This window comes from Scyliorhinus canicula, chromosome 2 (assembly GCF_902713615.1).
Source record: "Scyliorhinus canicula chromosome 2, sScyCan1.1, whole genome shotgun sequence".
NCBI lineage: Eukaryota > Metazoa > Chordata > Chondrichthyes > Carcharhiniformes > Scyliorhinidae > Scyliorhinus > Scyliorhinus canicula.
Window position 1 is genome coordinate 76,459,863 of NC_052147.1, and position 15,699 is coordinate 76,475,561.

The 15,699-nt window shown below is 54.7% G+C and overlaps 1 protein-coding gene across 1 annotated transcript in view; it reads left to right on the top strand.

The window, feature by feature from the left end:
• ttc6 (tetratricopeptide repeat domain 6) overlaps nucleotides 1-15,699 on the top strand; it is a 564,332-nt gene that overhangs the window by 434,666 nt on the left and 113,967 nt on the right. The window contains exons 25-26 of the mRNA XM_038780915.1: nucleotides 2,648-2,767; nucleotides 6,908-6,981. Coding sequence (XP_038636843.1) covers nucleotides 2,648-2,767; nucleotides 6,908-6,981 — 194 coding nt within the window. The remainder of the gene's footprint in view (nucleotides 1-2,647; nucleotides 2,768-6,907; nucleotides 6,982-15,699) is intronic.

The following is a 15,699-nucleotide window of genomic DNA, read 5'->3' on the forward strand; positions in this document are numbered from 1 at the left end:
ACATGTTCCCCGAGGTGTGCTCAAATTTCTCCTCCAACTCTCCTAGGCTCGCAAACCTCCCGTCAATGAACAGGTCCCTCAGCTTTCTGATGCCCGCTCTATGCCACCCCAGGAACCACCCATCGATGTTCCCCGGGACGAACCGATGGTTCCCCCTTAGCGGAGCCTCCATCGAGCCCCCCACTTCCCCCCTATGTCGCCTCCACTGCCCCCAAATCTTGAGGGTAGCCGCCACCACCGGACTCGTGGTACACCTTGTAGGAGGGAGTGGCAACGGCGCCGTTACCAGGGCCCCCAGGCTTGTGCCTCCACAGGACGCCATCTCCAACCTTTTCCATGCTGCCCCTCCCCCTCCATCACCCACTTGTGCACCATCGACACATTGGCCGCCCAATAATACCCCGAGAAGTTGGGTAACGCCAACCCCTCACCATCTCTGCCCCGCTCCAAGAAGACCCTCTTCATCCTCGCGGTCTCATGCGCCCAAACAAAGCAAAGCCCCCCCCCCCCCCCCCCCCCCCCTCCCATGCCTCATTGAAGGCCCGCATCAACAGGGGGCCCACCAGGTCCGCATACTTTTTATAAAATTCCACCGGGAACCCATCTGGCCCCGGCGCCTTCCCTGACTGCATTTGACCCCCCCCCCCCCGACCGGTGGCTCCGACTGGTACAGTTCCTCGTAAAAGTCCCTAAAGACCCTGTTCACCGCTGCCCCCTTCCGCACCACATTCCCACCCTTATCCATCACTCCACCAATTTCCCTAGCCGCATCCCGCCTGCAGAGCTGATGCGCCAGCATCCTGCTCGCCTTCTCCCCATACTCATAAACCACGCCTTGCGCCTTCCTCCACTGTGTCTCCGCCTTTCTGGTGGTCAGCAAGTCGAACTTGGCCTGCAAGCTACGCCCTTCCCCCAACAATCCCTCCTCCGGGGCCTCCGCATTCCTCCTATCCACATCTAGGAGCTCCCTCACCCGTCTCTCCCTCTCCCTTCTCTCCCTCCTGTCCCTCTGGGCCAGGATGGAAATCAGCTCCCCCCGGATTACTGCCTTCAGAGCCTCCCAAACCAGCCCCACCCGGACCTCCCCCGTATCGTTGGCCTCAAGGTACCCCTCAATACTTCCCCGGACCCTCCTACACACCTCCTCATCAGCCAGCAACCCCACGTCCAGACGCCACAGCGGGCGCCGGTCCCGCGCCTCCCCCATCTCCAGATCGACCCAGTGCAGAGCATGGTCTGAAATTGCTATGGCCGAATACTCGGCATCCTCCACCCTCGGGATCAATCCCCTGCTCAGAACGAAAAAATCTATTCGGGAGTAAACCCTATGCACATGGGAGAAAAAGGAATACTCCCGCGCCCTCGGCCTCCCAAACCTCCAGGGATCCACCCCTCCCATCTGGTCCATAAACGCCCTCAGCACCTTGGCCGTCGCCGGCCTCCTACCCGTCCTTGAACTGGACCGGTCTAGTGGGGGATCCAGCACCATGTTAAAGTCTCCCCCATGATCAGGCCCCCCCCGCCTCCAGGTACGGAATGCGGCCCAACATACGCCTCATAAAGCCAGCGTCATCCCAATTCGGGGCATACACGTTTACCAGCACCACCTTCTCTCCCTGCAGCCTACCCTTCACCATAACAAACCTGCCCTCCTTGCCCGCCACCACCTCAGACGCCTCGAACGCCACCCTCTTCCCCACCAGAATCGCCACCCCCCGGTTCTTCGCATCTAATCCTGAATGGAAAACCTGCCCCACCCACCCCTTCCTCAGACGAACCTGGTCCGCCACCTTCAGGTGGGTCTCCTGGAGCATAGCCACGTCCGCCTTCAGCCCCTTCAAATGAGAAAATACCCTAGCCCGCTTAACCGGCCCATTCAGCCCCCTCACGTTCCAGGTGATCAGCCGGATCATAGGGCACCCCGCCCACCCCGCCCCCCACCCCCGCCGACTAGCCATAGCTCATCGACTGCTCGCCCCAGGCCAGCACACCCCGTCCGACCTGTTCCCCATGACGATAACGCCTCTCCTCTACCCCCCCGGCCCACACCAGCTCCTTCCTGGCCATTCCAGCAGCAACCCGGTATCCCCCCCCCCGGCTAGGACCCCTCCTAGCCGCGACGCACCCTCCATGGTAAGAGATCAGTTTTTGCATAAGTACAAACACTATTTATGTTTCTGGCATGACAAATATAGTCACCATGGTGAGTGTTATAATAAGTTGCCTTTCACTGGAATAATTATACGCTGCAAACACAAGGCGGCCAGTTTGTGGTAAAAACAAATAGGGTGGAATTTTCCACCCCACTGCGGCATGTTTTGCAGCAGCAGACGTGGCCCGCTATTGGCTGGTGGCCAGATCTATTGGTCCCGCCGCTGACAATGGGGTTTCCCTTTGTTCGCACCCTCCAACATGGAACCCGTGGCAGGGACTCACTGTCGGTAGGACTGGACGTCCTCACCAGCAGGAATAGCCGCAACATCCCACCCATAGCTTTAAGAGGTTTTCTTTTAAATTTGGTAACACATGTTAAAAGATTGAACAACTAAAACAAACAGCCTATTAACATATGTATTATTTGCAACTGGATTGCACATGTTTTCAAAGAAAATGTGTTCCAATTCATACATTGTGTAATATATTTCAGGCACTGAAAGACTACGGAATAGTACTACTCCTTGGTAGCCAAAAGAAACTGCATTTGAAAGTACTAGTTAATCGTGGCCTGTTATATCTGAGGATTGATGATTACTGCAATGCATTAAAGGTCAGTAGAACAAAGAGGATAAGTACATACAACGAGAGGCGAGGGGATAATAACTGATTGGCAATGTCAGATATTGGATAGACATGGATTCAATCTCAGTTTTCCCAAAAGGCTCATTTCTGATCATGTCATGTAAGCAAAAGAGGTAATGTGACGGCAGCTTTAGCATTTTCAGCAGATCATGCACAGTTTATGTTAAACTATGAGGGAACATAACAATTGCAGGTAGAAAAGGTGAAAGCTCTATGATGTTTCTTCCTAAATCCACCTTCAGGCAAATATATTTTACCCTCAAATTACATTATTAGAACATAGAACAGTAGAGCAGTGTTCTTCAAACGTTTTTTCCGGGGATCCATTTTTACCAACCGGCCAACCTTCGGGACCCAACCCGGCCGACCTTCGCGACCCACACCAGCCGACCTGCGCGACCCACGCCGGCCGACCTGCGCGACCCACCATTTTCTCTTACCTTGTTTGCTGCTGACAAAAATGGAGGAAATGGTTTTGGGTCACTTTGGCTCTCGTACATGTTCCTCCAATGTAACCTGTGCCGGAAAGTATGGAATCTCCATCTGTCCAAAGTTCTGAATTTTTTTCCTGTAAAATTTTATCAAATAAACCCCCCCCCCACCGAACTTGTAAAAAATAAAAATAAAATGAGTAAAATAAATGAAAAAAATGAATAAACCCCCCCGAACTTGTAAAAGAAATAAAACGAATAAAATACATTTAAAAATAAAATTGAATAAAATAAATGAATAAATTAATAAAAACCTCTTCAGAACTTGTAAAACAAAAAGCTGCAACCATTTAAAAAAATGCGTCCGCACCGTGCATGCGTGCCCGATGATTGATTGGCGCGCATTGTGCCAATCATCAGGCGCGTATGCGCAATACGGCCAAATTTATTTTACATTTTCAGAGCCGCTTGCAGCCAGCGTTATGAAAAGCCGGCTGCTGCGTGGGGATTTGCGCGATCGGGAGCGCCGCGGACAACGGTTCCACAACCCTACCGACACCCGCCCGCGACCCACCCGCGGGTCGCGCCCCCGACTTTGAAGAACAATGCAGTAGAGCACAGTACAGGCCCTTCGGCCCACGATGTTGTGCCGACCACTGATCCTAATCAAAGATCTACCTAACACACACCCCTTCAATTTCCTTCTGTCCATGTGCCTGTCCAAAAGTCGCTTAAATGTCCCTCATGACTCTGACTCCGCCACCTCCACTGTCAGTGCATTCCATGCACCCACCACTCTCTCTGACATCTCCACATACCTTCCTCCAATCACCTTAAAATGATGTCCCCCCATGACAATCATTTCCACCCTGTGGCAAAGTCTCTGGCTAGCTACTCTATCCATGCCTCTCATCACCTTGTACATCTCTATCAAGTCACCTCTCTTCCTTCTTCGCTCCAGTGTGAAAAGTCCTACCTCCTTAAACCTTTCTTCATAAGACATGCGCTCCAGTCCAGGCAGCATCCTGGTAAATCTCCTCTGCACCCTCTCCAAAGCATCCACATCCTTCCTATAATGAAGCGACCAGAACTGGACACATATGCCAAGTCTGGTCTAACCAAGGTTTTATAAAGCTGCAGCAAAACCTCGGGCTTTTAAGCTCAATCCCCCTATTAATGAAAGCCAACAGACCATACGACTTCTTAACAACCCTAACAACCTGGGTGACAACTTTGAGAGATCTCTGTACGTGGACCCCAAGATCCCTCTGTTGCTCCACACTTACAGGGTTGCCTTTAACCCCGTATTCAGCATTCAAATTCGACCTTCCAAAATGAATCACTTCACATTTATCAAGGTTGAACTCCATCTGCCACTTCTCAGCCCAGCTCCGTATCCTGTCAATGTCCTGTTGTAACCTGCAACAGCCCTCGACACTATCTACAACTCCACCAACCTTCGTGCCATCAGCAAACCTACTAACCCACCCTTCCAGTTCCTCATCCAATTCATTTATAAAAACCACAAAGAGCAGAGGTCCCAGAACAGATCCCTATGGGACAGCACTGGTCACCGAACCCCAGGTGGAATACTTTCAATCCACTACCACTCGTTCGGCCAGCCAATTCTGTATCCAGACAGCCAAATTTCCCTGTATCCCATGCCCCCTGACTTTCTGGAAGAGCCTACCATGGGGAACCTTATCTATTTAAATGAACCATTCAGCTTAGTGAAATATACATAAACTGGATTCTCCGGGCACCCGGAAACTAACGGCCTCTCTAGCAAGGCCTCAACTGCGCACCATTTAGTCCTGGTCCACACAAACGTGGGCCAGGCATAACTACACTTGGAATTCTCCCAGGCCATTGGAGTCAGGGACAAAGCAGGGTGGTCAGGGACAAAGCAGGGTGATCAGGAACAAAGCAGGGTGGCGCCCTGGCTTTCCCCCTGGCATCTGGGCACCTTGGCACTGCCAGGGTCACTGGGTGGCACTACCAGGCTGGTAGGGTTCCAGGGTGTCAGTGTCAGAGTGCCCAGGTGCCACTGCCAAGGGTCAGGCCTGGAGGAGGACCATGACCATGAAAGGGGGTATGAAGGGTGGAGGGGGTGAAGAACGGGTATGAAGGGGCCTCATAAAAGGGTTAGGGTGGTTGAAGATAGGGGTCCTGAAAGGGAGGGGGCCTTCCGCGACCCCATAGTGGGGCATCTTCAGTTGGCGGGGTGTGAGGTAACGCAGGGGGTGACATTGTCTGTGGATGGGGGGAACTATTGAGCTCACTTAGCAATCAGGGCACTATTTCAAATGTTGGCCTGATCTCTTGAGAGTCTGATCTTGCCAGCGAGTTCCGCTTCCCATTGGGCATGATCAAATGGCCACTCTACACCAGAAAAGCAGTGCTCCAAGACCCAGTGTGGCCAATAGAAGCCGGAAGACCCTGTTCCCAGGATCTACCTGGCTCACAACACTTTGCAAGATCTAACACAATCTCGCAAGACATTGCTATGTCAATCCCGCCGATTGTGGGCAGGATCACTTCTTAGCAAATACCCTGTATACTTATTAAAGACAGACAGCTAATCTCACTTTAATGTGCAGATTTCCAAGGGATCTTCTAACCCCTTTGCCTGAGACCTCGGGGCGAGCGCTATTCAGCACTAGTCTCCACAAACGGGTCCAGATGGAATGGCACTCAGGAGTTCTCCCAGGGATTGGAGGCCCCTCAGGTGCATGCCGTTTTGGTAGAGTGGCACCCTGGCATTGCCACATGGGTATTAGCCTGGCACTGCAAACTAGCAGGCACACTGCCAAAATACCATGTTGGCACTGCTAAGGTGCCAAGCTGACATCTTTTGCGCAGTGGCAATCAGGCTGGAGGGTGCGCTGTGCTGGGGGGGGGGGGGGGGGGGGGAGGTTGGGCTCCAGAGATTGGGATGCTCCTCAGTGCACAAAATGGGGCTATGTGCGGCCTCATTCCTCCCCTTTCTAACCCGGTTGCCGTTTTATCGCCTTGTGTACACGCGGCTAAACACGGTCGCTGTGGGACTTTGTTCCTATTTAGTTCAATCCTATTTTAATCCCACCTGAAATGTGTTTGAATACCAGTCTGGATGGCACCCAAAAAGCTGGCAGGAAACACCGCGCCAAACTCTCCAAACTTTTTTGGTTGAATTCCGTCCAGGCATCAGTTGTCTATTGAGCTCATGTTCCTATTTAGTTAAATCCCACCCGAAGTGTGCTTGAATGCCAGTCTGGATGGCACCCAAAAAGCTGGTGGAAAACACCTCGTCAAAGTCGCCCAAACCTTTTTGGTTGAATTCCATCCAGAGCATCAGTTGTCTATTGAGGTCATGTTTAGTTGATATTGATTTTAGTTTGTTACAGTAAAAGTCTTCAAACATGTCATCTTGTTCTGTGATTCCTTTTAAATTGGCCACAAGAAATCCAAATCTATTTTTAAATGTTAGCCTCCACAGGGATTATAATATTTTTTATATGGATGTCTGCAATCCCAAACTATTAGTGCCAGAAGAGCAAATAAAAACAAGTCTACAAATGTATCCAATGGAAGCAACAGACAACTCAATGGGACATTTTACTGCGGACTGATCATATGTTTCTGGAATGTATGCGCTGGAACATTAATCACATAATTTTACATTTTTTCACTTGCAGGATTTTCAAGCAGCGACTGTTGAAGAACCGGAAAATGCTCACATTCATCATGCTGTGGCAATCTGCTGCCATAAGTAAGTGACAAATCATTTTATAACAGCTGTTTGTGCCATTTCTGAGATTTCCAACCCAGTGGAAAATCAGGGCATCGTCAGGAAATTGTTGAACCTTGTGGCATGAAGCAAGATTTTGAAAATGAGTTTCTTTTGAGGATAGAAAAAATATATATTTTCCTCATAGGCTGAATACTGGAGAAGGGCAGAACTTACTGCCCTCAAACCAAGATGACATGTTTGTGGAGCGAGACCGCCAGGTTATGTGAAAATGAGGAATTCAGCACTAACATTCCAAAGCATTTATTTCAACTTCTTCCTCCAACCTCTCCAAGCTCACCAACTTCACTCCCACTAATCCACACTTGTAATCCAGCCAATCCTTGTTCATAATACCAATAATTTAATGTTTTGGGCAGCACGGTAGCATAGTGGGTAGCACAGTTGCCTCACAGCTCCAGGGTCCCAAGTTCGATTCCCGGCTGGGTCACTGTCTGTGCGGAGTTTGCACGTTCTCCCTGTGTCTGCGTGGGTTTCCTCCGGTGCTCCAGTTTCCTCCCCCAGTCCAATGTGCGGGTTGGGTGGATTGGCCATGCTAAATTGCCCTTCATGTCCAAAAAGGTTAAGTGGGGGTTACTGGGTTACGGGGATAGGATAGGTACGTGGGTTTGAGTAGGGTGCTCTTTGTAAGGGCCGGTGCAGACTTGATAGGCTGAATAGCCTCCTTCTGCACTGTAAATTCTATGATTCTATGTTTCAATCCAGCTATAGAATAAAAATCCATTGGCTCCCATACAAGGATGATTAGCCATTTTCTAACTAACAAATGACAGAGTTATTAGTTTGAGGTTTTTGGATGGTGAGAGTCATTAAGTAGTCACTTAAGGCCCGTAATTGGGGCCGGGGCCGGGGCCGGGGCAAGTGCAGATCCCCCCCCCCCCCCACCCCCCCTCCCTCCCAGCAGCTGAAAAGCTGGCAAATGGAGCATGAAGTTGAGGCCATTGCGTACGTTGAATCTGCAAGAAGCCTTTAATAGCATCATAATTAACTTAGATATATAGGGAGCAATTTTGAGTCTACACTCTTGCAATTTTCACCCCCTCCCCAGTGCAGGAGTACGAAGCGTGCCATGGAGGCCCAGGAACATAAAAACATAATTTTATTACAGTAGAATGTAATTAGCGAGGACTTACCACAGACCTTCCCCCTCATGGAATATTCACCGGGCGCCTGCGTGACATCATGGTGGCATCATTTACAACAGGTCTACAAAAGCATGAACCTGGCAACCTCGGCTCTGGGGGGCATATCACAGGTAAGCGCTCAGGCAGCCATGGTGAATCAGGCTATCATCACTACCCAGTTACAGGTCATGACGGGTGTCATAATATGCACATAATGAGATATAGACAGGCAGTGACAGACACCCAGTATAGCCAATCAACACACAGGACAGGACAGAACACAACCACTCACCAGGCAGAACACTAGAAGGTGATTTCCCTCTATAAAACACACGAGGCATCAACACTCTGCCTCTTTCCACAGGTGACAACTGTAGTGACAGTCAGGGTGTATATATCAGTTCGCACCTTCTACACATGGCTCAGAGCTAGTCTGGTCTAGTTAGTTATAGTGAGCACGCTTAGGTTAGTAGAGTTTCAAACCCACAGTGAACTATGTGCGCTGCTTAACATGTTCAATAAAGCGTATTGAACGAACCTCAACATTTGGAGTCTACTTTCCAGTACTACTGCATCCAGTTGCAATCCGTGTTACCTCAGGATCATTAACACGACAACGGGGTGGGTCTTTGAGGTGACCTGAGAGGATGCAGACCACTCCATGCATCCATTCAATCGGCCTGTCATCTAACGCAATGAGTGGAAGGGCCGGGTTGGGGAATAGCCGTGAGAAATGTGTCAGTGAGACTCAGTCCCATAATCCTGGAGGAGTTGAGGGGGACTGGCAAAGGATCTCCCGATGTCAGTCTTCATATCTACACATGTCAGAGCCACAGTCCTGGAGAAGACTGCGTCTGCCCCATGGGACAGTGGATCACCTTTCCCAGGTCTTGCAAGTGAGGCCCGTAAAGTCACTGCCGCTCTGAACATCTATGTGAGTGGCTCGTTTCAGATCAGCACCGATGATATATGTGGCATCTTCCAGTCAGCCACACACCTTCGGGAGGTGACAGAAGCCATTCATGTGGGGGCCCACAACTTAAACAGGGACCGATAGAGCCAAGGCAGCAGGGCCATGCTTCACCTGCTTAGCTGACATGCCCCAAGCTAAATATGAGATAGACTACACACATGTGGCCCTGCACTCTCCATTGAATCATACGATGCAATTTATGAACAATAAGGGATTGCATTCCATCAACGTGCAGACTGTCTGTCACTACACAATGGAAATTATGCAGGTGTGCCCCCTTTTCCCGGGGAGTGTACATCTTGGGGTGCTCGCAGATCCCAGATGTCTTTTGAGGGACAGCAGCCTCTGGAGGGATGGCTCCTCTGGGACGAGGAGTCGCCAATAAGGAGGTGGCTGATGATGTTGGTGTGGAGGCCACAAGCTGAGGCGAAGGCGCGCTACAATGAAATGAAATGAAAAATGAAATGAAAATCGCTTATTGTCACGAGTAGGCTTCAATTAAGTTACTGTGAAAAGCCCCTAGTCGCCACATTCCAGAGCCTGTCCGGGGAGGCTGGTACGGGAATCGAACCGTGCTGCTGGCCTGCTTCATCTGCTTTAAAAGCCAGCGATTTAGCCGAGTGAGCTAAACCAGAGGCTTATGCTTCAACACACTTGCTGGTCGAGTAGGTGATTGGACAGCTGAAGATGCAGTTCCAGTGCCTGGACTGGTCGGGAGTGACCTCCAGTACTGGCACCAGACGGGGTCCTGCATAATTGTGGTCTACTACGCTCTCCACAGCTTGCCACTGCAGAGGAGAGGACAACTGGAACAGGAGAAGATGGAGGAGTGCCACTTCTCCTCTGATGAAGAGGAGGTTGAAGAGGGTGGCGAGGGGAAACCTCCGGAGGAGGAGGTAGTATCTCAGGCCAGGGCGTGCCTGTGCCCGATTCCATGGACAGGAAGCTAAAGCCAATGGCTGGACCCTGCAAGAGAATGATGATGCATTGAGGACAGAGCGATGCTCCTCTCTTCCTCAGCCATATGTCTGACTTCTGCCTCAGAGTGCTGAATGCATTCTGCCATGGAACAGACATCATGGGCTTTAGAAATGCAGGATGAACTCTTATCTGCAACAGCCCCCTTCGAGTTCAGCGATCCTGTTGCGCTCTTCCAACTAACCTCCGGAGTATGTCAGCCTCTCTACACTGTCATCCTCATCACTGGAGAAGACTGACTGCAATGAGAGGTCACCTTAATGGGAGGACACCAAGAGCACGGTGCGATTCACCTGGGGAAAACAACTTTTCTTTGAAAATAAAAGTAAATTACTGCGGATGCTGGAATCTGAAACAAAAGAGAAAATGCTGGGAAATCTCAGCAGGTCTAAAAGAGCTAACGTTTCAAATCCAATGACCCTTTGTGAAAGCTAACAGACAGAGAAAATGGGAGATATTTATACTGTGGAGTGAGAATGAAAGATGAATCAAAGCCACAGAAACTCAGGGAAACGGGGTGCTAATAGCCACAGAAACCAAGGGGAAATGGTGCTAATGGCAGTCTCCAGAGAGAACAAAAGGTGTGAGAGGCCAAACAGCAGAGAAACTAACATCAGAGGGTGAACTGTGATAGATGTAGATGTGGGGGGAGGGGAAGGGGGAAGCAAAGAGGAGAAAGGGTAAGGAAAGGTGAATAAGATGGGGGGGGGGGGTTAAATATGTATTAAGAAAGACAAGCAATAAAGAAATGGTAAAAAGACAGTTGAAATGAAATGGGATGAAAACAAAGGGGTAGAGGTGGGATAGAGCTAATCATCTGAAGTTGTTGAATTCGTTGTTGAGACCAGAAGGCTGTAGCGTACCTAACCGGAAGATGAGGGGTGCGATTCTCCGATGTCACGCCGGTTGGGAGAATAGCGGGCCGTGCCAGTTTTTCACGCAACGCGCGCCCGCTATTCTCCGAAACAGCCAAATCTGTTCCATCGTGTTCCGCGCGGCAAAACCCGGAGAATCGCCCGATGCACCCAAAATGGCGATTCTCTCGAACACCCGTTATCCTCCGGCCCGGATGGGCCGAAGTCCCAACGACGTGACCCCAGTTCACACCGTCGCCGTCCACACCTGCTTTTTAAAGTCGTCAGCCAGTCGAGCTGGCTGACGAGCAGTGAGGAGGTGAGCGGACCGTCCCGGAGTCATCGCAAACTGGGGAAGGCATCCCCGAGAACACAGCGGCCAGTAGGGCGGGGAGAGAGCGAGTAGTGGGAGTGGGGGGGGAGGGGAAGAGAGTGAGTAGTGGGAGGGGGGGAAGAGAGCGAGTATTGGGAGGGGGAGGGAGTAGTGGGAGGGGGGGGAGAGAGGGAGTAGTGGGAGTGGGGGGGCGGGAAGAGAGTGAGTAGTGGGGGGGGAGGGGAAGAGAGTGAGTAGTGGGAGGGGGGAGAGAGGGAGTAGTGGGAGGGGGAGAGAGCGAGTATTGGGAGGGGGGAGAGAGAGCAAGTAGTGGGGGGGAAGAGAGCGAGTAGTGGGGGGGGGAGAGAGGGCGTAGGGGGGGAGCGAGTAGTGGAGGGGGAGTGAGGGAGTAGTGGGAGGGGGGGGAGAGAGGGAGTAGTGGGAGGGGGGGAGAGAGGGAGTAGTGGGAGGGGGGAGAGAGCGAGTAGTGGGAGGGGGGAGAGAGAGCAAGTAGTGGGGGGGGAAGAGAGCGAGTAGTGGGGGGGGGGGGGGAGAGAGGGCGTAGTGGGGGGAGCGAGTAGTGGAGGGGGAGAGAGGGAGTTGTGGGAGGGGGGAGAGGGAGTAGTGGGAGGGGGGGAGGGAGTAGTGGGAGGGGGGAGAGAGGGAGTATGGGGGGGAGAGAGGGAGTATGGGGGGGGGAGAGAGAGGAGTATGGGGGGGGAGAGAGGGAGTAGTGGGAGGGGGGAGAGAGGGAGCAGTGGGAGGGGAGAGAGAGGGAGTAGTGGGGGGGGCGAGAGGGTAGTGGGAGGGGGGGGAGTAGTGGGAGTGGGAGAGAGGGAGTAGTGGGGGGGGGGAGAGAGGCAGGTAGTGGGAGGGGGGAGAGAGGCAGTAGTGGGAGGGGGGAGAGAGAGGGAGTAGTGGGAGGGGGAGGGAGTAGTGGGAGTGGGAGAGAGGAGTAGTGGGAGGGGGAGAAAGAAAGGGAGTAGGGGAGGAGAGAGGGAGTAGGGGAGGGGGGGAGAGAGGGAGTAGTGGGGGGAGAGAGAGGGAGTAGTGGGAGGGGGAGGAGAGGCGAGGAGAGGGAGTAGTGGGAGGGGGGCGAGAGGGAGTAGTGGGAGGGGGGGCGAGAGGGAGTAGGGGAGGGGGCGGGAGTAGTGGGAGTGGGAGAGAGGGAGTAGTGGGAGGGGGAGAGAGGGATTATTGGGAGGGGGGAGAGAGGGAGTAGTGGGAGGGGGAGAGAGGGAGTATGGGGGGGGGAGAGCGAGTCCAGCTGAGTAGTGGGAGGGGGGAGAGAGCGAGTAGTGGGAGGGGGGAGATCGGGAGTAGTGGGGGGAGAGATGTGAGTAGTGGGAGGGGGGAAAGAGGAGTAGTGGGAGGGGGAGGGAGTAGTGGAGGGGGGAGAGAGGGAGTAGTGGGAGGGGGAGAGAGAGGGAGTAGTGGAGGGGGGAGAGATGGGAGTAGTGGGAGGGGGGAGAGAGGGAGTAGTGGGAGGGGGGAGAGAGGGAGTAATGGTAGTGGGAGGGAGTGAGGGAGTAGTGGGAGGGGGTAGAGAGGGAGTACTGGGAGGTGGAGGAGAGGGAGTAGTGGGAGGGGGAGAGAGGGAGTAGTGGGAGGGGAGAGAGGGAGTAGTGGGAGGGGGAGAGAGGGAGTAGTGGGAGGGGGGAGAGAGGGAGTAGTGGGAGGGGGGAGAGGGGGAGTAGTGGGAGGGGGGAGGGGGAGAGAGGGAGGTGTGGCGGGGAGAGGGAGTAGTGGGAGGGGGAGAGAGGGAGTAGTGGGAGGGAGGGGGGAGAGGAGTAGTAGTGGGAGCTGGAGAGAGGGAGTAGTGTGAGGGGGGGAGAGAGGGAGTAGTGGGAAGGGGGGAGAGAGGGAGTAGTGGAGGGGGTAGAGAGGGAGTAGTGGGAGGGGGGAGGGGTCGTGGAGGGGGTAGAGAGGGAGTAGTGGGAGGGGGGGAGAGGGAGTAGTGGGCGGGGGGGCAGCGATGAGAGAGGGAGTAGTGGGAGGGGGAGAGAGGGAGTAGTGGGAGGGGGAGAGAGGGAGTAGTGGGAGGGGAGAGAGGGAGTAGTGGGAGGGGAGAGAGAGGGAGTAGTGGGAGGGGGGAGAGGGAGTAGTGGGAGGGGAGAGAGGGAGTAGGGGAGGGGGGAGAGGGGGAGTAGTGGGAGGGGGAGAGAGGGAGTAGTGGGACGGGGGTGAGGGAGTAGTGGGAGGGGGGAGAGGGAGTAGTGGGAGGGGGGGAGAGAGGGCGTAGTAGGGGAGGGGGGAGAGAGGGAGTAGCGGGAGGGGGAGGAGAGGGGGAGTAGTGGGAGGGGGAGAGAGGGTAGTAGTGGGAGGGGGTAGAGAGGAGTAAGTAGTGGGAGGGAGAGAGAGGGAGTAGTGGGAGGGAGAGCGAGGGAGTAGTGGGAGGGGGGCGGAGAGGGAGTAGTGGGAGGGGGGAGAGAGGGAGTAGTGTGGGCGGGGGAGAGAGGGAGTAGTGGGAGGGGGGAGGAGAGGGAAGTAGTGGGGAGGGGGGAGAGAGAGGAGTAGTGGGAGGGGGGGAGAGGGGGAGTAGTGGGACGGGGGGAGAGGGGGAGTACTGGGAGGGGGGAGAGGGGGAGTACTGGGAGGGGGGAGTACTGGGAGGGGGGAGAGAGGGGAGTAGTGGGGGGGAGAGGGAAGTAGTGGGGGGGGGAGAGAGGGAGTAGTGGGAGGGGGTAGAGAGGGAGTAGTGGGAGGGGAGAGAGAGGGAGTAGTGGGAGGGGGGAGAGGGGGAGTAGTGGGAGGGGGGAGGGGGGAGAGAGGGAGTGTGGCGGGGAGAAGGAGTAGTGGGAGGGGGAGAGAGGGAGTAGTGGGAGGAGGGGGGAGGGAGTAGTGGGAGCTGGAGAGAGGGAGTAGTGTGAGGGGGGAGAGAGGGAGTAGTGGGAGGGGTGAGAGAGGGAGTAGTGGGAGGGGGTAGAGAGGGAGTAGTGGGAGGGGGAGAGAGGGAGTAGTGGGGGGGGGGGAGAGGGAGAGTAGTGGGAGGGGGAGAGAGGGAGTAGTGGGGGGGGGGGGGAGAGAGAGAGGGAGTAGTGGGAGGGGGAGAGGGAGGGAATAGTGGGGGGAGGGGGAGGAGAGGCAGTGAGTAGGGGGAGGGGGAGAGGGAGTAGTGGGGGGGGAGAGAGGGAGTAGTGGGGGGGGAGAGAGAGGAGTAGTGGGAGGGGGAGACAGGGGGAGTAGTGGGAGGGGGAGAGGGCGTAGGGGGGGAGAGGGAGCGAGTAGTGGGAGGGAGAGAGGGAATAAGTAGTGGGGGGAGGGAGGGGGAGTTAGTGGGAGGGGGAGAGGGAGGGAATAGTGGGGGGAGGGAGGGGGAGAGGGAGCAGTGGGAGGTGGGAGAGAGAGGGAGCAGTGGGAGGGGGGAGAGAGGGGAGTAGTGGGAGGGGGGGAGAGAGGGAGCGAGTAGTGGAGGGGGAGAGGGAGTGAGTAGTGGGAGGGAGGGGGGAGAGGGTGTGAGTGGAGTGGGTCGTCCACCCCCCGATGCAACATCTCAGCCGCCCTGCCATGGCAGGACGGTGATGAGGACACGGCCGCTAGTTGCCCTGTGGCTGATGGGCACAGGCCACTGACGCACCGGTGAGGAGGACGTTGTTAACTGACCGTTGGACGCAGAAAGTGACCAGGGGTCAGGCTAGCCGCTTGCCAGCAGCGTGACCAGTCCACCGGGGGACACATGTATCCGATGGCAGGCGGCTGCCGATGTGTTGAATAACCTCCATCTAACATGTCATTTCTCTGAATCGAACAGAACGGCGATGTTCACCGCAGTGGTTGGGGCCGCTGCACTGCAGCTGGACATCCAGCAGCGTCCACAGCGACATCCCACAGTGGATGCAGGGGCAGCTGCAGCAGCAGAGGGAGTGGCCCGTCGTTGCCGTAGTGGGAGGGGGAGAGGAGAGAGGGAGTAGTGGGAGGGGGGAGAGAGGGAGTAGTGGGAGGGGGGAGAGAGGGAGTAGTGGGAGGAGGAGAGAGGGAGTAGTGGGAGGAGGGAGAGGGAGAGGGAGTAGTGGGAGGAGGGGGAGAGGGAGTAGTGGGAGGAGGGGGAGAGGGAGTCGTGGGAGGAGGGGAGAGGGAGTAGTGGGAGGAGGGGGAGAGGGAGTAGTGGGAGGAGGGGGAGAGGGAGAGTAGTGGGAGGAGGGGGAGAGGGAGTAGTGGGAGGGGGGAGGAGAGGGAGTAGTGGGAGGGGGGAGAGGGAGTAGTGGGGGGAGAGGGAGTAGTGGGGAGTGGGAGAGGGAGAGAGGGATTGGTCCACAGGTGCATCCGGGACGTGACCGACACCTTGTTTGCCATCATCCGACCAGGACCATGGCCGTGGTTGAGACTCAGCCAGGGCCCGTAGCGTGCCGGCAATGACATGTTGGCTCTGGCGCATTGCTGCCTGTGAGAGGGCAACCCTCTCCAGGGCCATGGATGACGCGTGCACGTGAAGCCCAA